Raw genomic sequence first — 23,172 nt, 5'->3', positions numbered from 1 at the left:
TCCGGTGTAGACACGGTGTAAGGCTAAATGAGAGTGAAATGTTTGCCTACATGCAGTGAAACCACAGATTAATCAAACTCTCCCCTCCACTTCTGTTTCGTTCAGCGTATGGAAAGCAGCAGCCTCACGGGGGCTTCTCCACCCTCCAGCAGTTGATTGAACAACAGAGGGGAGATGAAAACAGACTCATTAATAATGAAGGGAGAGTGAGGCTGAGTGCCAGAGCTAGTTTGAGATGCGGAGGAATTTCACAAGTTGCTCTGCCTGAAAGTAGGTCAGCCTGTGAGACCAGCACTTTTCAAACTGACTCACCCACACGCCTCAGAGTCAGCCGAACACAGGCTTACAGCTCGTCATTCCTGACCGGGTCTGTGTTTATTCAGGCCCAGATTTCTCAAGAGATCTGTGTTTGTGTGTGTGCGCAGGGTGTTACTGTCGACTTTTGTCCTGTACAGAATGACAGTGATTTTATCTCAGGAGATCACCAGGTCGCTGTACTGGATGCCGTAATGTTATTGGTGGGAAAATCTGATAACAAAAGATAAATAGGTAAAACTAAAAAGTGTTTCTTGCCGCTAAAAATGAACACTCAGAAGCTGTTTGAACAGTAATAGAAAACGCAGCAGTGTATAATACATCATCATATCATGATGAAGAGAAACAATTATTAATTCATGAATCTGACTCACTCAGAATGCAAACAATTTCTGATTGTGGTTATCCTTATATCATTTTTTTATTATATAGATGTACACTACTGTTCAAAATGTTTTGGGCTCATTAAGATTTAAGAAATGTATACTTTTATTCAGCAAAGAGGTGTAAAATTAATCAAATGTGACTAAAGATATGTATAATATTACAAAAGATTTTTATTCAAATAAATGCTGATTGCAGACAAATAAATTGCATACAAATAAATGTTTTGAACTTTCTTTTCATCAAAGAATCCTGGGGAAGAAATGGTTTCCACATAAATATTAATTGGAAAAAACATGTTTCAATATTAATAATAATATTAAATGTTTCTTCAGTACCGTATTAAAATGATTTCTGAAGGATCATGTGACACTGAAGACTGGAGTAATGATGCTGAAAATCCAGCATTCCTATCAAAGGAATAAAACAGATTTTAAAATACATTCAAATAGAAAAGTTATTCAATTCTAAAAAAAAGTTTCAAAATATTTTTGTTTTTCCTATACAACTAAATGCACCCTTCGGAAATTTAGAAGACTTCTTTCAAAAACTTTTAAAAAAAACATACTGACCCCAAACTTTTGAACATTAGCGTATATATAATTCATACAGAACAGTAAAATCCTCACAGTGACTTCCCAGTCAGATCACATGTTCTTCTCTGATTTCTCATTGTTAGTCGAATAGCTGCTCGCTGCAGATTTATGTCAGTGTGAACACCCCTTTTAAATTTAAATGGTGATGGATTTTGTGTGCGTCTTCCTATCTGACTTTGTTGTTTTTGATGTCACACTCTTTGTTTCTGTAGTGGGATGGTGTGGGACCGCTACCAGATACTGCTGAGCCCCCCAAGGGTATTCAGATGCTGTGGCATCCGTCGATAGTAAAGCCCTACCTCACTCTCCTGTCTGAGTGCTCCAACCCGGACACGCTGGAGGGGGCCGCCGGGGCGCTGCAGAACCTGGCTGCCGGGAGTTGGAAGGTAATCCCTTGGCTCGGTGTGCAACACATATTGTTGTTTAAAATACAAATAAATGAACTGATATTTATGTGTCAGCATTCATCATTGGTGATGAACTGTTTGAAATATATGACCATTTACGCCAATTTATTTACTGATTTCTTTATTTGTTGGTATCTGTCTATGACCGCATCGTCCAATTTATTTATTTTTATTCTTAATTATTGGTATCTTTCTGAGTGGAAGCCAATGTTTACTTTGGGTTAGGGGGTCATTAAAAAATATTTGTAAAAGTATTCAAAGAATTTTAAAAATGTTCGAATATTGAATTATTTTTTATTTGTCGTATCTGTCTGTGCAAGCAAATGTAAATTTAGGACTAGGGGTATTTAAAGAACTTTAAAAAAATATTAAAATGTTTATTGATTGATTGATTTGTTTATTTATATAATTTTTTTAATATATATTCTTTCTTTATATTTTTGTATTGGTAGCATTAGAGGCCTTTAGAAACATTAAAAAAATATTCAAAGAATTTTAAAAAACAGATTAAAACATTTATTTAAAAAAAATGTATGTCTCAAAGTATTACAATTCACAGCAACCACTAAAACACTTTAGCATAAAAAATTATTTTAGTGAAGGATATATTCGTCGCTGTCAAAATCTAAATTTATTGAACAGTGTGACAAGAAATGGTGTAATATTGATTTTTTTCCTGATCTGAAAGTAGTTGCTTTCATCAGATGTTTAAACCAGTACCAATCTCCCTTTTGGCTTCCGCTTCTCTCTTTGTTCTCACATCCTTTTTACCGTCTCACAACGACAAAAGCTTGTTTTACCTCTGTTGCTCGAGAGCTCTAATCCACCCGATGTGCTCTGCAAGATCAATACTCTCAGATGGAGACAGATGCAATTGGATGGGATTGGTTTTGAAGTCTCATAACAGGTTTAGACCCCCTTCAAGAAGTTAAATGAAAGTGACGTCCCCACGTTCCCTCTCTACACCTACAGGGCAACAGGTTGTAAACGTGTTTGTTGTTGGGTTGAGTTTGTAGGAGAGAGAAGCGGGAAAGCAATAGAGAGAGGAAGAGACTGTGTCTGTCTGCCCATTTTGTCCGGTTCACAAAAATTGCCGCTCTATTTGTTCAACTAGAAGAGCTGACATTGAGCCCTGGTTTAATATATGTGAACTAAGCTCTCTGTTTATGTTTTCAAGTTCCTCTTGGACAGTGGGATTAATAAATCTCATGCCGGGAGTTCTAGGAAACGGAAACAAAGCCCTTACGGATATAAAAAAAAATCTTAAGGGTGAAGAATGCATTGTCGTCAAGAACACATTTTCAATTACATTTTCAAGGATATTTATTTTATTGAATTACTTTTAGCACTGATACAAGTTGATCTGAACTAAATAACAGATTTACATATCCATACAACCGTATTTCTATTCCATTTCTCTTTTCCTAAATCTAGTAAGCTGCCTCTTTGATATATTTTACCTGATTCAATGCAATCTCAGCCAATCTGGCTTCCAGCACAACGCCACAGAAATAGAAACCAAGCGTCAGAAATGAAACAGATTGCTTGTTAGACACCATGTTAGGCAGCATCCTAACTGCAAAGGAAACTCACAAGTGATTGATTCGAAACACTCTACATGTGCAGCAACTCAAGTAAAGCGTGCATGAGCCTCGACTAACCAGTTGATATTAATAGAGTTTTGCATTAGCTTGCTAGAGTCTAACACTCTGGAGGTAGCAGCACAACTGTTCAACATTGATAATAATAAAACGTTTCTTGAGTTTCTTAAAAATTGAGATTTGGCATCAATTAAAATTGAATTTGAAAATACACTGCCCTCAAAAAAAAAAGGCGCTGTTTGGATTTAAATGGGCATATGCTTAAGAGTCTGTGACTGAATCATTATTGCGGTGATTATTATGTCTCTAGCGTGTTATGTTTGGCAACAGTTCTTCTAACCCTAATTGATGGAGTGTGTAGCTTTTCATTTCTTAACCATTTAGGAAGAGACATCATGGCCATATTACAGGATGACAATGTCAAGATTCATCAGGCTCAAATTGGGAAAGAATGGTTGGGAGGGAGCTTGAAGAATAATTTTCACTCATGAATTGGCAACTCTGAGTCCAGACTTTAAATTCATTGAAAGTCTTTGGGATGTGCTGGAGGAGACTTTACAGAGTGCTCGACTCTTGCATTGTCAATACAAGATCTTAAACAAAAAATGATGCACCTCTTGATGGAAATTAATGTTGGGATGTTATTTCCATCGAGAAAGGGTCTCTCAATGTTGGGATGTTATTTCCATCGAGAAAGGGTCTCTCAATGTTGGGATGTTATTTCCATCGAGAAAGGGTCTCTCAGCGTCTCCATCAATTAGGGTTAGAAGAACTGTTGCCAAACTTAACATGCTAGAAACATAATAATCCCTGCAATAATGATCCAATCATAGACTCTTGAAAAAATCAAGTTTTTAATGTTGTTTATATATTTATATGGTGTTTTTAATATTCTTTAAGACAAACTATGTGCAAATTCATAAGTCAACACCATTTCTGAGTATTTTCTCCTTAAAAATGCAGTGAACCAAAGACAGTCTCAAAAACGCGTTTGAAAATCGCTGGTGTTTAAGACATCACAAACTATCTTGTAACCAATCAGGTCAACGTGTGATCGTCAACGAGTGGATCTCTGAGCTGGAGTGAGTGAGTGGAGGCTGAGCTAATTTGCATATTCATAGAACAGTGTATACTAAATGAGGCACGGGTGTAGAGTTACATTCAAGCTATTTTAAGTCATGAAGATTTTTTTTTTTAAGAAAAAAACATTTAAATATGTAATTTTGGTGATCAAAGATGAGTTTTAAGGGATAAAATTATTGACTACAGGGGGACTTAAACCATTTGCTATTTAAATCCAAAATGCGGCTTGTTTTTGGCCGGGCAGTTGGCTGTGCATTTAAATAAAAAACAGTTATTTTAAATTGTAAAAATATTTCACAATATTAATATTTATATATAATATATATTATATTATACAATATATTATAATATTACTATCAAATATTTATTGTTATATTATTATTATTATATTTAATCAAATAAATAAATAATTTGATCATAAGAGACTTTAAAAAAAACTTTTGACCATAGTCTAAGAAGCTTATTTATGATCAGTATTTTGCTGTATGTGATTAATCTTTTCAATGCACTTGGGGATGACTTATATCTGTGACGGACCCATGTGATGCTTTTGAATTTGGGCAAAATGAAATATCTTATTAGACAGCCTAGTGTTTAAAACAACTTTCAAGTCTTGAGTGCTCCTATGTGTATAAATGCTGTCTAGGTTGGCAGCTCACAAGACAGCGCCTCTTTCATTGTGTTACTGTCTCTGTTTTTCTTATGCACACATACAGAGGTCATCATAAATGAGGAATTTGAGGGGATGCCCTTTGGGTCGTATGCTGCGGTCTCCCCTGTTGCAGCAGAAGTGCCGGGTAGCAGAGAGTCTAATCTGAGCTGACACTCCGTCACTGATAAAGCCTGATCCCACAGCTGGGGTCATACATAGAGAACCTGTGAGAGCAAAAGCTCTGAGCTAGTGTTAGTCTTTCACTGTAACCTGGGGAGTGTGATTACACTGTCAACGGGAAGCTGAATCAAAATGAGACACTTTACAGACATCTGCCCACATGGCATATCCAACTATGAAGATGCACTTCGTGGTCTCCTAAAAACTGCTGATACATAGAACTATATATAGTTGGAAAACTGTAATAATATTGTCATACTTAGCAACTTATACCTGTTTATGTGCGTGTCTCCCCTAGTGGTCAGTGTACATCCGTGCGGCGGTGAGGAAAGAGAAGGGTCTGCCCATCCTCGTGGAGCTGCTGAGGATAGACAACGACCGCGTGGTGTGTGCCGTCGCTACCGCGCTCAGAAACATGGCCTTGGACATCAGAAATAAAGAGTTAATCGGTACGGTCCTTTTTTCCCCTCTCTTGACTGTCTTCTTTTATTCAGTTTGTTTCAAATGGTTCTGAGCCCTCAGATTTGCAGAGCTCAGGGTTAACAGCTGTGGTCTCTTTGTCTTCTCTGTAATGGAGTCCAGTCTCTTGTGTTAGCCAGTGTGGTAAAGAGGGCCGTTCATAGCTCTCAGCTCAAAGGAAGATAACTGTCATTTTATTATTACACATTTTTGGCCACTCATCATTTTAAATGGGTTAGGAAGCATCAGGCTGCACATTCTAGGCTTGGGGTACAGCTTTTGTGGAACTGTTTATATATATGGTTTGGATTTGGGTTTGTTTTTGTTATTTTTTCATTGCTGACTTTACTGTTTTTGTTTTCATTGCTGACTGGGCATAGTTTGCAACTCAAATATTTTGCATTGAGGTTAGTCTAAAGTTCGTTCAAAAGTAATTTTTCTGTTTTTTATTTTGTTTTTGTTTTGGGGTTGTTTTGTTTTGGGGTGGTAGGTTTTTGGGGTGGTTTGTGCATCTGACTTTACTGACATGGAACTCAAATGGTTTGAAGTTTTGCATGGAGGCTACTCCAGTTGTTTCTTTTGAACTGCTTCGATTTTGTTTTGTATTTTGTTTGTTTTCTTTGGGTTGTTTTCATTTGTTTTGTTTTGATATTCTGGTATAATGGAAAATTACGTTTTGTTTTGGTTGGGATGTTTTGTTTCTTTTTTTATTGTTTTGTTCGACTGACTTCTGAAAGTGAGTTTTGTGATTTTGTTTGGGGGCAACTTAAAAAAGGATCGTTCCAATCTAACTGTTTTGAATTTTGCTTTGGCTTTTTGTTTTTGTTTTTTTTGCTTGTGTTGGTCAGCTGACTTTACTGACAAGTGACATGCAACTCAAATGGTTTCAAAGGCTATTCAAAGGGTCACTCCAAATAAAAGTGAGCAACTGTCTAAATACCATCACAAATCCTCAGCATCATAAGCAAAGCGTACGTATAATTGCCACTTTAAAATACATATAATTTTGTCATTTCTGATCATGAGTGGCACATCCTCAAATAATTTTGTAAACTGAGGTCATTTATTTTTAACTAAAAACCCAACAGAAAATATCAGTTTCTTGTAAATGGATGTATTTTCATGTTTACCTCAAGTGTTACACAAAAAGTAGTCATGCTTAAATTTAAATAAATATGAAATAATGACCCATGGCTAAAATTTATGCAAATGTTTTTAATGGCTATTTTATGGATTGGTTTTGCTGTGTTAATAAGGTAACAATCAGATACAATATACAAGTGTGGGGTGTTCATAACGCTTATATTGTTCTCTCAAAACCCTTCTGAGTGCTCACTTCAAGTGCTCTGCCCTTCACAGTGAGTAGGGCATAGTGATGCTCACTTTCAATGGAATTTGCCCAATATCTTTTTGTGTGGTACTTCATCACGTTTCCACTGTTTAGAACAAGATTAATATGAAGGAGATGCGTTTAATCGCTTGGCGCTCTGCACCGCATTCGGAAAGCTCAGGTTATGCCTCTGAATAGGGAGGATAATGTTTTCACGGTCTTTCATTGTCACTGCTGACAAAAATTTTTACCTTTTCTGTTTCTGTAAGAATAAGATGCTGGTAGTTCTTTCATTGTTTACTCTCAACGAAGAGGTCAAGTGGGTCGAAGTGACTCTGTTTAGGATAGTACAATTGTACCTCCCCTCCATGACCATAAACAAGCAACTCCAATCATTTGTCATTATTTTTGAGGTTCCTGCAACTGGGATGTGACCTTACCTTCATACAGCGCTGCTGGTGTTTAGCATTGCACTGCCTCAGAATTAAACATATTAACAAGTACATGACAGGATCAGACACTGGGCCCGCTGTTGTCCCTGTTGTCACATGCTGACCCGCCACATCAGGTGCATAATTAGAGCTTGTATTCTTTCTTCCTTCATCCCATCTCACACTGATTCACACCATTTCAAATTCTCCCAGTGACATCACCAGCAGACTATTGATCTCACCCGCTAATAAACGTGGTTTCCCTGGCGAGTCTCGGCGTCTCCATGGAAACGGCTGCCCAGCCTCGTTCTGCTGCCTGTCTCAGCTCCCAAAACAACTGGTGCGCATTTGCCACCTGGAGTCTGCCTAGATTTGCACATCATCCAAAATCATTCAGATCGCATTGTCTTCAATTATACATCGCCATTGAAATGTGTTTCCTGTCTTTGTAGATTTAGCATGTATAGATGCATAGATAATTCAAAAATAAATTGCATACAGTACATATGATGCACATGTAAATTGCTATTTCAATCAGATCAGAGTTTATAAATAGTACATTCGGAATCTAAATTTATCCGTATTGACAGAAGTGTGTGCATGTAAACACGGTCTGTGACTGGCGGCTATTCTCACGCTTTGCTTTTATAGACGGTTCAACATGGTCAACCATCAAAAGATTTTGAGAGCCGTGAGCAATAAAATCAAGCAAGGTTCCTCTTTTTGTATATTCTCCCATAGTCTTGTCTTTTCATCAGAGATGTATTTTACATGTTTGATCACGAAATCTATATTCAAACTATTTTACAAAACATTTAGCCTAAAGGATGGAAACTGGTAACATGAATTGAATGTAAATAGCCCATTCAGTTATGCCGTTTGATCATGCATCAGATTGAAGATTGATTGTTTGTATAAATTAATTTATTTATTCAAATTAAATCCAGTTTCACAGGATCAAGCTTTATCCTGGAGCTTTGATACTGTATTTTTCTGATAAAGATTTGTTTACACGAGGTTAAAAGAGAATTCATTTTGCTGCATTTTAGTTTTATGTACACTTTTGAAACTAGGCCCTCAGGTACAGCATAAATGTAATCTCTGTTTCTGCTTTGTCCTTTTCTCTTTTATAATTATTTTTAGGTTACGCTTTATAATAACTTTCATTAACAAATCATTAACAAACATTATATAATGCTTAACAGATCATTAGTTAATATATATTCACAAAGCTTGAAATATCAGATAATGTGCTTGTTAATGTTTACTAATGAACTTATTAAAGTGCCCCTATTATGCTATTTTAAAGTTTCCTAATGTTGTTTTGGAGTCTCCTACAATAGGTTTAAATGCATCAAAGGTAAAAAAAAAAAACTGTTTCATTTCCTCATAATATACATTTGCACATCACCACATTTTCAATGATTCTCTAACGATTTGTCAAGATTAATCAATCTCTCTAAATTCCTCCTTTCCACGAGCTACTCTGCTCTGATTGGCCAGACAGCTCAGTCTGTTGTGATTGGTTTACTGCGTACAGCTCGCATATCGAAAACAAAAACACCCATTGCCATGTCAGCTCTGCTTGTCCTGAGGCTTCCTACACCGTAAACTAAACACATTAGCGAACAATGACGTCGATTTAACATATCAATCCTAGCGCGAGTCCGATGATGAAACATGGGAAGAACTAGTTATTCAACCTAAACCTCCATTGCAAGGACGACTCGAGCAGGACGTTTCTCAGTGATACACTACACAGTTTGAGGGACATTATGAGATGCTGCAACTGTAATTCCTCACCAGTGTTGGGAGTAACGCGTTACAAAAGTAATGCATTACAGTAACATATTACTTTTTGCTGTAACGCAGTAGTGTAAGGCATTACTTATCAATTTTCAGTAATATTTTACTCGGTACATGTTCAGTAAGGCTTGCGTTACAACAGACTTTTAGTTTTAATTGTTAAACAAACAACAACAAAAAAACAGCAAGACCGCGAGACATTAACGAATGAAAAATGCAAGTAGGCTAAATATTACCTGTTCGTGGTCAGTCAATAGCCGCGTGTAGTGTCCAAGTCTGTAAATAAAGACTAAATGGCAGCGTCCATATATTTGTATAGCGATTTATTTTGTACAGGAGTGCCGTGAGGTATGATTTCGGCCTATGTGCTCGCGCTGGCCAGTGGAAAAGCGGCTAATGGTGAAGATGGCATGAAGAAGATTATACATTCGCGAGATGGACGTATGCGCATTAGGCTATTTGTTCTGTGTTTTCTTTCTAAACAGTTAGGCTATGTTTATGTGGTATTTTTCATGTTTTCATCACACAATCATGTTTTTGATGCGGTGGTGACGCGTTCATGTAAGTGCGGCGGCGCTGCCGATAAAGCACCGAAAACCTGTCACAAAGAATCGGCAAAAGCAATGATTATGAATATGTCAAATATAGCAAGGAGACATTTTAATTGTTTATTAATAAAGTCAAGATGAAGTTGATGATGCTGACTCGCGATCTTCGCAGTAGTGAATGCACCAGAGAGAAATGCACATTTCATTACATAAGCAGAGAGCAGTCTGTTTTCTTTCGTTTTGAATTGTTCTGTTTACAAGTAGACATTTCAATATAGATATATTTTTCAAGTCCGTGAATAGGCTACCTTATATGCTGAGTTTCGGTTCATTTATGAGATGCGCTCCAGTTCACACGCTTAAATCCAGGCAATTGGTTGACGAAACATTGATTAAAATTAAGATACAATTAATACAAAACGAAATTCACTTTAAAGAAAGGCTTTGTGTGTGTAAGGTCTCTGTGAAAGTTTTAAAGTAGTCTTCAGAGCGGTCGCGTCCATAACGGAGAACTGTCACGTCTGTAACATTGTTTTTTCCTCTTAAATGCGAACACGAAAAATAAAATAAAATGAATATTTTATGTTCTGTGGAGAGCCAACCCTTCTTCATCCGATTTGCGCAGTGTAATTCACAGAATTACAAAAAAATTAAATTAATAAAAATCGTTGCCTCCTAAAAGTTAAAGATTTTTTTCGTCTCGCATGACTGTCTATTTCCCTAATATTAAATATAAAACGCATGTGTAGACTGATATTTTTCTAATGTCTGGACTCCTTTCATGGAGGAGCCTATGGATAAACAGACGTTTCAATATTTTGGTATTAATGCATTTTCTGAGAATTTATATTTCAAGTTTTGACTGCAAATGTCACGTCCATAACGCTGGAATTCCCAAATTTTAAATAATTTATCCTCAACTAGTTTTGTGGTGTAGGTCTACGTATTTTACAATGTTAAGTTAACTTCAGATAATGCTAATAGTAATTTAAAGATGTGGTAGCATTGGATCTGGACGGTATGGATAACGCTGGGAGTTGGAAGGTGTGTGTCGCGATTCTGCAGGTTTGTGGATCTGAGTGTCGCGATTTGGGTTTCATATTGCATATCCTTACAGCCCTAGTCATTTTAGAATGTTAAGTTCTACTTCTGTGTAGTTATTTTGGTGAAAGTAACTCAAAAGTAATACAGGAGTAATGTAACGCATTACAATTCTGAGACAGTAATATTGTAAGGTAATGCATTACTTTTAAATAACAGTAACAAGTAATATATAATGTATTACAGTTTGGGAGTAACTTGCACAACACTGTTCCTCACCATCAGCATTAACAAGTGCATGTCCATCAACAAAACGATTATTTTACTTGTACTAATTTATTTACCGAGTATTTTTCTAATATATTGCGGTGAACACGTGGAAACTGTATCCATAACAATGCATGTATGCAATGTATTAGCCGAGCTCTAAATCCTGAATGACTGATGTAACATAAACGTTTGTAAAACAAATCTTGCTCCATGCTCAATATTTCCTCAAAGTTGTGAGAACGACAGAGTTTTTTAATGGTGGCCCACAACTGATTAGCAGACGTATTTCAGTATGACAGTAATAATGTGAGTTAACCAGTTAGTATTTTGAACACCATCTTTCAAGAGCAAGCTATTTGGGAATCCTGCATTGAATCGAGATTTGAGAAAAAGTCATAAGTAAAATAAAGGGAACACAGCAAAAGTTTAGGATTATACTGCTGTGGAATCGTGGTTAAAATGAATTTTAACCACCGATTCCTAACATGCTCGATCTTGAGCAGTGTAAAAAAACTGGCTTTACCTTCACATTGTAGAGCACAGCGTCTTCTCGACATGATGATACCCAGCATCCACAGGAATCAGCTGCAGTGTTTGAGGTTCAAGTTTTCCCTCATGTCTTCCCGCACAATATGCTAATGTTTCGTCTTGACGTCACAACGAAACGGCTTGAAAAACTATTCATTTCATTGTCGACTCTTACTTTTGAAAGACAATAACTTTATATACGGTCCACATTCGGATTTAAAACTTTGCAGGATGTTTTCATTCACTTAGAGCTATGTTACACACTACATGAAAGGTCATTTTCAAAAATCCATAATAGGGGCCCTTTAAACACTGTCATTATTTAATGTAAATTAAAATGCTAACAAATGTCATGAAACTTTTAATTCATATGATCATGCACTTCATGAAAAGTGTCTTTAAACTTCAGTTCATATATTACCTAATGCACTTTTTTACATTTACAAATGCTCATTTACAATGATCCGGATGTTCAGCAGAAAATTTAACAATATAAGAATGACTGTTCCCACTTTATATTAAATAGTGTCTTTAACTAGTATGTACTTTATACAGGTAAGGTTAAGGACTGGTTTGGTGGTACGGGTAGGCTTAAGGCTTGGTTAAGGGGTCGGGGGGGGGGGGGGGGTCTTCATCTGGATTTCCGTGTGAGAGAGAATTTGGGATCTTTTTATAATTTCATATTTTAAAAAATACTGTTACATCTACATATATATATCTTATTAATACTTGTTTACTTTTATTTTACTTTTTATTTCTTTTATTAAAAATATATATTATATAATTAAATATATATTTTTATTTCAATTTTATTTTATTTATTTAGATTTATATACAATATCAATGTTGTTTTATTTATTTATATATATATTGCTATGTATGGACTCTTAATATTTTGTGTATTAGCAGTGAAAAAACTTGGTCTACAAACCTCTGCGTTGAGGAGAATATGTATATTTGTCAGTCGGGTTTATGTGAGTTTCTGTGGCTGAGTTTTAAACATGTTTGTAATCCCCAAGATGCTGTTTAAGGCTTCAACACACACAACATCAGGCGTAACGAGCATGAATGAACACACACACACACACACACAAACAAGTTAAGCATAGCATTGGATGAGCAGCAGAGTAGTTTGATATGTAATCGGAATGGCTCTCCAAACTTTCAGGTGGCAAATCTTTTCCACACGTTGAAATAGGAGGGTATTGGTGTGGGCATACGGACCATGATGAGACACGTTCTTCAGAGGACTAGCAGACAAAGCTCGGTGGATTTGTTGGAAATGTTTGAAGTTGTGCAGTTTGTTTGAAAACCAGCTTTACTCGGCTTGTTTCGAAGGTCCGACATTTGAGTTGATGGAGAGGGATTTGAAAAGTTCTGATCCATCACTGAAAGTTTCATCCCGGATTTGATGACTGAAAGACTCATATTAGCCGCCCACCTGCACACAGGATGAGAAAAGACGGCATGTGCTCAACAGAGTGGCCTATAGAGAAATAACCGTGTGTGTGTGTGTGTGTGTGTGTGCAGCTGTGACCAATGGACGTCCTCTCTCACTTCAATTTGCAGCCAATCATCCCATCTCTCACACGCTCCCTCATGCATCCATTTGGTCATTTTTCCATCTTCCCTTCCTTTATCTGTTTTCTCTCTCTTTCATTAGGAGATTGCCAGAGGTGCCTAGGAGCAAAAGAGCTGCTTCATAATAATGACACGAGAAAATCACCACTTTATCTTTTCTGTGGCTAAATCCAGCCATTCAATCTATCTTTCCATCCGTCCCGGCTCCCCCTCCGCAAGGTGGCTCTGTTTAAAATTGCATCCATAGGTCTTCAGTAAGATACTTTTGCTTTTAATCCATTATGACAGACATCAAAGGCGGAAACAGGGAGTGATATAGCGCTTGAAAGCCACACTGCCGGATGTTCTCGTCTCCATGGTGGCTGATTTTCTAATTTAATTTGCTTCCTAACCTTTAAGAATAATTTTGTTTTAAGGTCTGTCTTCGAAGGCCTTGTCTTCTCTTTTATGTCCAAGTCGGTCATTTTCTGCCAGTGGGGTTTGAACCTGCTGTTAGCTTCGTTAAATAAAAAAAACACCCTCTTTGGATCCATTTAAATGTTATTGCAGGATAAAGGCTCACAGAAATGCTGCCCAAAGCCTTTCACCACTGTGTGACATTTCAAACCCAGCCGAGAACCCTCAGGCCTTCATGGAACATTTTACCAACTCTCTTTGAACTCAGACAGAGAATATTAATGCTCTTCATTTGATTCAGATCCATTTTAATATGCCATTTCAGTCATTATATGCAGTTGTCAACCACCTGTGTGTGTTCTTCCCAGAGAAACGGAGTGATGTTGCTTTCAGCTTAAAGGGATAGTGTAATAAAAATGCTATCATTATTTACGTGTCCACAATGATACTGTAATTGTTTAATCTAAAATAAACATATTCAATATATTTATTAAGCAAAACAATATGAAATTAACTTAAACTAAAAGCTAAAAAATAAAGTTAAAAATAAATACATTTTGATGTAAACATGATAATAAATTATGACATACAAATTAAATGAAATAATGAAAAGTTCAGCCAAATTGTCTTTTTAATTTTTTTTTATTATTATTATTATTTTTTTACCATATTACAATTTAGTGGAATTATCCATAATGCTTATAGTTTAATATCTTTGCAGTGTGAACAAGTGCACTGCCTTTCAAAACATTTTTTTAAAGAAATGAATTTTAATATTCTGCAAAGATGCATTCAAATGACCAAAAGTGACAGTAAAGACTTTTACATATTAAAAAAAACCAAACAAAATTCTATTTCAAGTAGATGTTGTTCTTTTGAACTTTCTATACATCATAAAATCCTGAAAATTGTATCAAGGTTTCCACAAAAATATTAAGCTGCACAACTGTTTTCAACATGATGATGATAATAATACGCAATGAAGCATCATGTGACACTGAATACTGAAGAAAATTTAGCTTTACAATCACAGGGGGAAAAAATACATTTTAATATATATATACAAATAGAAAACAGTTATTTCAAACTGTAATAATATTTCACAATATTGGTGTTTTAATGCATTTTGATTAAGTAAATGCAGCCTTGGTGAGCATAAGAAACTTCATTCAAAAACATTCAAAAATCTTACAGACCCCAAACTTTTGAAAGGCAGTATAAATACATTAATATGATACTATATGCATGTTATATTAGGCCAAGCTTAAAATGTAACACTCAAATTTCATACCCTTATAAGTTGAAGACCCCAACTGTATTATATTATTTTATGCGTGAAATTCAAACAGAGATATTTTGAAAAAATCAAGACAAGTCAAAACAAGTCAAAACTTGTATATTGCTTTTTGCTTAGTTTTTTGTCCTTTCTGGAGCATGACAGACCATGACAACCAGTTTAATCTAAACTATCTACTTATGTGTTATACAGAAAGAGCAAACAGGTTTGACATGACATAAAGGTGAGTAAATAAATAATAACACTGAACTTTTCCTGTAATGTCCTTTACAGCGTAGGTCTGCTAACATGGTCGTCGAAAATGTAGTGTACATAAAAGCAGCAAAAACGGAAGGGCGCTCTCTCTCTCTTTGTAAATGTCTGTGTGTGCGTGTGTATTTGTGGAGCTCATGATGGCCCAGGGCCGTGTAGCTGATTGCCTGTTTTGTGGGAGAATGGGCTGTTATGCTGGAGGGTCTGCACTTACCTCTGATTACCACTAAGCCTTCGTATTCCCAAGAGCTCGTAGATGAAGCACTCTAGTGAGTCAAGGTTAGCCTTGAGTCATATACCGTCGCTAGATCTCATCGTCATGTAGCAGAACCGTCCAGCTGAGTCCATAAAGAGACTCTTCATTTATCACGAGGAGTGTGAATGTGTTACTTAAAGCCCTCTTTACTTCACCAGTGTTGTTTTTCATTCTCATGCTGACTTTGAGATCTCTACATCGGTGTTCAGAATTAAACCTGTCCGAAGTGCAGTACTTCATGTTCTTGAAAATCAGCAGCTTAAAGAGTCTGTAGCTCGTGATTACTCGTAATCATGCAATCTTGTGTTTCATTGTGATAAAACAGCATAAAACTGGACTAAAAATGTCCCACACTTCACCTGTTTCACCTCTTCATGCCACTCTTCCACTGTGGGATCCTGATCACGATGTGTGTCCTCCTGAAAAGCTTTTTTTGTCAGATTTGATCCATCAAATCATGTGCTTTAACTTTTCATATACAGTTTTGACATCTTTCCCGTTCAGTCTTTTATACACAATTACATTTATTGTGACCTTTCACTTTAAACTGTGAAATTTTATTTATTGAATATTGAAAATTGAATGAACGAAGAGATATCACTGATCAATAATTGTAGGGAAAAAAATGTATTCAGTAAATATCATATTTTTCCCCCAGTTCGCTGTTCTGAGAAACCTCACGTCTCATTGGACTGTCTCCATATTGCCAGCTCACACAAGACAGAAGATTTTGCCTGCGGGTACAAGATAAGGAGACACCAATTAACTGGAAGCTTATTGGTGATAAAACGAAGCCCTTCTGCAGTATGCTTCATGTAGAAAATGATGTCTGTGTTTCTTCTTCGGAGACCATTTGGAATTAGCGGAAAGAATTGAACAGCCCTAGATTAATTCCATTAGCTGTGTGCTTCTGTGATAGAATAATAGGGTGCCAGAATGAGAAGGACTCTTCTGTGTTTCAAAGGTCAATTTATTGAGCGTTTGGATGATTAAAGTGGCAAGAAGTCTGGAAAATACTCAGTTGCAAACTATTTTCTTGTTCTTTTTGAAATTAGATGGCTACTTCACAGAAATATCTTGTGGGCTTGTGTTTGTACACCGGTTTTACCAAGAATACAAATTTCTACACAATAGCATTTCATGTTTTGTTCTTAGTTAAAATTAGAAATCCTCAGGAGCAGCAAAACAACAACAAAATGACAAAATGTAGACACTTGCGATCTATGCCTATTGGGGTTCCCTCAAGCTGTTTGCATTTCTCCATTGAAGAATTAAATGTGTGATATGTAGGCAATTCTAGATCCTCTCAAGTGAAAGCAACAAATATTTAATGGCATATTTTGACATGGCAGTACCAATATTCCTGTTGTTGAGATCTGTTGAGATCATTTTAAGCAATTTAGTCTAATCTTAAATCATTTTCTCTTAATCTTTTTTTATCTTTCTGCCATCAGTGGAGGTTCGTAGATTTTAAAATAGAGGATTTTAATAAAAGAAAAAGATTATTACTATTAAACATTTATTATTCAATAATATTATTGATCTGCCTTACTTAAGGTGGACGTTGACTCAATTTTCTTTTAGAAACAAACTCTGTTATATTATTTTCATGTTATCACTATGAAGCTGCTTTGATACAATCTGTATTGTAAAAAGCGCTATATAAATAAAGGTGACTTGACTTGACTTGACTATTAACTGTAAAAAATTATGTTTTGAAAAGTAATATTTTGACAAATCAACTTAGATATTTAATGTGGTTCAGATAACATAATAATTAAAATTTCTATTTATTAAACCAATCTCCTTTGTTGTATTAACTCAACTCAAAATTTTAAGGCAACCAGGTAACTTACATTTTTAAGTCAAACCAACAATATTATTTACGGTGTTTTAAAAATAGCTTTTTGGTCCCTTTTAGACATTAAAGTATACATATAATTTCACTCACCTATATCGTTTGAAGAAAAATCCATGCCTCTGTCCATTTAAATGATTAAAAGAGCAAGTTCAAAACTTGTATTAAAAGAGCAAGTTCAACCGTTTAGTGATGTTTGTTGCTGTAGTCTATATATCCAACTTCGGCATGAGGTCTTCTTTCACTTTTCATTTGTAGCTGATGCTCGAATGGTATCTTGTTAAATTTGTTGGCAATCAAATATACAATTTCTCTCCATATATTAAGGTAGTTATAATCAGCGGGAGCAGTTCAAACTAATATCATGCAACTTACATCTCTGCGATGATTGGTTAATATACCAAGGGAGGCTAGCCTCCTCTGCGATGTTTTTTTCTCAACACTAACCGCTGAATCTGATACTCAATGGTGATTGGCTAATGTTGTTACCAATGGAGGCAAAAGCCTCTGGCTATAGATTTGCCTCCCCCTCCCCTTCTCTATCCCCTCAGACTTGCCTTAAAACTGTTTTCCAAAAGGTAGGTTTAACACGTTCTGCGAAGAGCAGTGGTGGTTCTGACTTCAGTAATATTTTATGCCATTACAATGATGAAATAACAAACAAGAAATTCACATTCTGAGACATGAAATGAATAACTGTGAATTTTATAACATTAAATCATCCTTCTCCCATTTGCCACTTCAAAAAGTTTTTGGTAGGCTGTGCCTCCCCTGATGAGCTGCCACTGTCTGTCATATATAAAAAGTGTATATCTGGTGTGATACTATGGAAGTCTATATCTGCCTATAGTAAAAAACTATCTAACAATTTAACTTTATATCTCACAAATCTCACAGCGTGACTTTATATCTCGCAATGTGACTTATTATCTTACAATATGATTTTATAGGTGTAGCTTAATATCACATAATATTGCTTTATTTCTCACAGTGTGACTTTATATCTCATAATGTGACTTTTTATCTCACACTGTGACTAGTCCCCTTCACACATTCAGTCGTTACAGGTAAATTGCCGTTTAAAGATAGAGTTTAAAGATCATTTCCAATGACTGACATCACAGAATTTACCTTTTTTTTCCTTCTTTTTTTTGGTGCTGATGTGTGAATGGTCTCTTAACGGTAAAGAGCCAGAACGCTGTTGCTTGTGTGAACAGCATATTTGAGTAATTTTACATCAATTTACATGGATTACTGTGTGAAAAAGGGGCTTATATCTCACAATGTGACATTATATTTCTCAGTGTAACTTTATATCTCACAATAAGTCTTGTTTACTGTCCACTGTGCATGTGGATCAGTGCCATTTTTTCAGTTGGTTGTAATTTCAGGGTAAATTACTGCAATCTTTCTTTGTATGTTATATAAAAGTGTGTTTAAACAAACATTGTATTTGTTGATTTGATATGGCTTCTGTGTGGAGTAAAACCACTCTAGGCAAATTTAACCATATAATTGGCTCATAACGCCACGAGGGGGTGTCCCGTACACCACTGGCTGAGGAACGAGCACTCAACATCCTGTAGCGATCATTGCGCTTGTGATTGCCTGTTAATATCATTTATTTGTGTTACAGCACAAATTTGTCTCATGCTTCACTGACACAAACACACAAACTCAAAAATCACATTGCTTCTCCCACTAGTCAAGTAGTTTTTTCAGTGCTGTGTGAGCGTTGACAAGTCCATTTGAATTACACATCCCCTGCTGTTCTGTTAATGTCAGAGTTTTACCACTTTTTCATATTTTCTTTCCTTTGTTCAAATAGCACGAGTCATATATCCGCTCTGCAGTCAGGATAACACCCCCTCCATAGAAATCCAGTGATGCTTAAACTGAAACATCTGACACTCTTGAATTGTCACAGCTCCTGCATTATTATTCTCTAGATTAAGAATAAGTTGTAGCACAATAGTCTACTGACTGTGACAAATGTCATCCTGACTATCATAATTACTCCAGTGCTAATCAGCACCTCCTCATATGCTCTTTCTGTCAATTTTTTCTCTTTGACTAGGAAAGTACGCCATGCGGGACCTCGTGCACCGGCTCCCGGGCGGGAGTAATGCTAGCGGAAGCAGCGGGGGTACGGTAAACAGCACAGCAGGTAAAACCATGTGCGATGACACCGTTACGGCTATATGCTGCGCCCTACACGAGGTCATCACCAAGAACATGGAGAACGCCAAGGCCTTACGAGACGCCGGTGGCATTGAGAAGCTCATCGGTATTGCTAGGAGTAAAGGAGACAAGTAAGAATTTTTTTTTGATAAAAGGTCAGCATCTTATCACTAACCACCTGCAATCCTGTCTTACCGTTGTTAAAAACCATTAAGTGTTCTCTTACCACTAGGCCATGACTTTGTTTTTGCTTGTGTTTCCGTTGACCCAGAGGCCTGTCAGTTATTTTGTTCTCCATAAACTGTGCATTGCTCTTAGAGACATTTTATTTTTCCAGCTACACAGTTCCACTTTTATGCCAGCACCTTTTTAAAGAGATGAACAGCATGAGTCATTTTATGAGCTTCAAGGCCACATTGTCTACAGATGTTCATATATTTCATACATTTGCAACACGAGTCACTTACTTGGTGCTTGCTGAACTGTATTGAAGAAAAGTAAACTTGGAGAAGGAACACATCCACTTTTGCAATAGTATACAGAAAAAGCTGATGTTTTATTTGCTGCATCCTTCAGAATAATGCAAAAGGTCAAACAACACAAGAGGTTTTATGTAGCAGTGATTTTAAAATGGTTAATGGGCAAAAAAAAAACTTTACCCTTGACTTTGATAAAAACAACTGTAACAAAGCCTTGGCACTGGCTTATCACTTTTGTGAATCATCAGGAGATATAAAGATGGGTCCAATTGAGACCACATTGAAAATCTATATATAAATATAGATGTATTAATATAGGCGTGTTCATTTGATATACATGATATGCATGCACAGGTATTTGCTTCAAATGTGAGTCATCCAGTAAGATTTCAAGTCAACATTCACTCACAATCTAAACTATATATTTTATAATAGTCATTTATTAATCTTTTCTTTATGGTGCTTACTTTTGTCTCTTAGAAACAGTGTAGCCAGCCTGACTGTGAGTGAGTGATGACACTTCCTGCTCGAGTCAGGATGCACACTGTCAAAGACATTAATCTGACCCTCATCAAGCTGACACTTCATGCGACTGCTTTATATCCCCCATCAGCTATTCATACTCTGTGCCCACCCCGTTCAAACCAATATGGTGATGACAGCTGCTTCCAGTTTCCTGCAGAGAGGTTATCAAAGGGACAAGCCACTCGGGTGCTTGTTTGTCTGGATATAGCAGGAATGCAACCGGTTGATTAAGTACCAGCAAATGGCAGCAACCAGTGTGCTATCGTTCTGAATGATATGCATCGGATTTGATGATTTTGATTTGGAGCGGATTGATTGGGTGCAGTTTGTGATATGTTCTCAATGCAATGTGCATGGCAGAGCGAAATAATACACTCACAGCTCTTGGCTGGATAAAAATAAGATTTACCAAAACATAAGTCCAAAAAAAGAAGGTGGATGGATGGATGGATGGATGGATGGATGGATGGATGGATGGATGGATGGGTGGATGGATGCATGGATGGATGGATGGACGGACGGACGGACGGACGGACGGACGGATGGATGGATGGATGGATGGAAGGATGGATGGATGGATGGTTGGAACTCTAGAGAGAAGCATTTCGTATTCCACTATATTAGCCTATTCATTATATTTACTTAACTTGTCAGTAATGCCTTATTTAATGTATGTTTAAATAAATTTGTCATGAAAACAAGTTATGACAGCCACTGTGTAAATTATTATAATTCAAAAATGAATTGGAGTAGAAAATGAGCTTTATATTTAGATTTAGAAGTTAATGCAAAAGCTGACTTATGTGCAATTTACAGTATTTACAGTATTTTTTATGTTTATTATTTAAAAATAAATAGTAACTAAATGTAATAATTTGGGCTCTGTCGTTAATAGCCTTTAATATTATAAAATCCATATTGAAAGATGAGGGGAGGGACAAATGAAACGTACAGCTCCACCTCTGAGAATGCATTTTGTCATTTATGTGAAGAAATGATGAAGGATGAGCGGCATTCATTTCCTCTATTAAAGTCGTGTTCACTCAAGAACGTCAAATATGTTCTTCTAACTTCGTTTCAAGTGGCAATTGTAAATTGTTCCATTGTTTCCTTTGAGCTGAAATCGGGTGTCTCGGCTCGGCGAAAGACAAAAGACACAGCTGTTCTATCAAATCGGCTGAAGTCAAACAATTTGTGTCATTTTTGAGAACCAAGAGATTGTTTCTTTTGTTTGTGGCGCATTGTTAATCATAACAAAAGCTGCTGTCCATGTGAGATGTTTGCACAGAAAACAGAGAAAACATTAATCTCAGCAACAATGTCCAAGCATTGGATTTTAATTTTCTTGTGTTGTTGGTATGTTTTGGTATTGGCATTTTGATCTTATGTGAGAAAATATGTTGTTTTAAATGTGTCTCTGTTATGCTCATTTAGATATATTAGAGATTTGGGTTTGAATTTTTATGTTTTTGAAAGAAGTCTCTAATGCTTCACCAAGACTGCATTTATTTCGTAAAAAATACAATAATATTGTGAAATATTGGTACAATGTAAAATAACAGTTTTCTGTTTAAATATATTTTAAAATATAATTTATTCCTCTGATGGTAAAGCTGAATTTTCAGCATCATTACTTCAGTGTCTTCAGTGTCACACGATCCTTCAGAAATTTGCTGCTCAAGAAACATTTCTTAATATTACAAATGTTGTAAACATTTGTGCTGTGAAAATATTTTTGTAGAATTTTTTCAGGATGTTTTTTTTTCAGATTCTTTAATGAATAAAAGTAAAAAGAAAAATTTTATAAATGATTTAAACTTACTGAACCCAAATTATTCAATAGTAGTGTATTAGTAAGTAGAAGAGTGTCTAAACCTTTTTTAATTGCATGTCTTATTTTTTTATAAAAATTTATTTTAAATAAAAATAAAATGCATTGTTATATATTGTTTAATAATAAATTAGAAGGGTTCAATAAATAATGAAATAACTAATTGAATCAATCTTCCAGTAACATGCTCTCAAAGTTTTATCAAATGGCCTTGTTTTCAAAGTATGTCTGCTATCATCTGGATGCTGACAACAATAATGATAAACAAAATCTCTCTCTCTCTCTCTCTCTCTCTCTCTCTCTCTCTCTCTCTCTCTCTCTCTCTCTCTCTCTCTCTCTCTCTCTCTCTCTCTCTCTCTCTCTCTCTCTCTCTCTCTCTCTCTCTCTCTCTCTCTCTCTCTCTCTCTCTCTCTCTCTCTCTCTCTCTCTCTCTCTCTCTCTCTCTCTCTCTCTCTCTCTCTCAGACACTCACCTAAAGTGGTAAAGGCAGCATCTCAGGTTCTCAGTAGCATGTGGCAGTACAGAGATCTCCGGAGCCTTTATAAGAAGGTAGGACACCTGCTTCCACTCACGACATCTGTGTCCCACTTCATCCATCCCAACCTGAGGAATTAATTTAGCATGCTAACTGATCTCCCACTCCTAAACGATTGTGTTTGAACTTTTTGAGAAAATAGTTTGGAATGAAAAAAAACTGGAGATGCGTTTTTTTTTTTACCTCTCCTCCAGACAAAGATGTGCAACCCACTGTTTATTCAGCACGACACCTCGTAGCCATCTGCAAACATTAATCCGCAGTGACTACCAAAGAATGCTCTATTGAGCAGTAACGGCCAGGCTGAGGAGATATTTCCATTCAATAAGCGCCTGTTGCACTTACCATTG

At 36.2% G+C, this 23,172-nt stretch overlaps 1 protein-coding gene across 6 annotated transcripts in view; it reads left to right on the top strand.

The window, feature by feature from the left end:
* The window catches only part of ctnnd2a (catenin (cadherin-associated protein), delta 2a), a 329,118-nt gene that overhangs the window by 289,067 nt on the left and 16,879 nt on the right, over nt 1–23,172 (top strand). For all 6 annotated transcript variants that reach the window (XM_077244713.1, XM_077244712.1, XM_077244717.1 and 3 more), the window contains 4 exons: nt 1,508–1,681; nt 5,517–5,667; nt 19,349–19,583; nt 22,752–22,836. In XM_077244713.1, the coding sequence (XP_077100828.1) occupies nt 1,508–1,681; nt 5,517–5,667; nt 19,349–19,583; nt 22,752–22,836 (645 nt within the window). The remainder of the gene's footprint in view (nt 1–1,507; nt 1,682–5,516; nt 5,668–19,348; nt 19,584–22,751; nt 22,837–23,172) is intronic.

This window comes from Siphateles boraxobius, unplaced genomic scaffold (genome assembly GCF_051911475.1).
Source record: "Siphateles boraxobius isolate OS27281-9 unplaced genomic scaffold, OSU_SipBor_1 26, whole genome shotgun sequence".
NCBI lineage: Eukaryota > Metazoa > Chordata > Actinopteri > Cypriniformes > Leuciscidae > Siphateles > Siphateles boraxobius.
Note: the sequence above shows the minus strand (reverse complement) of the source record. Positions and strands in the feature narration are given on the sequence as shown.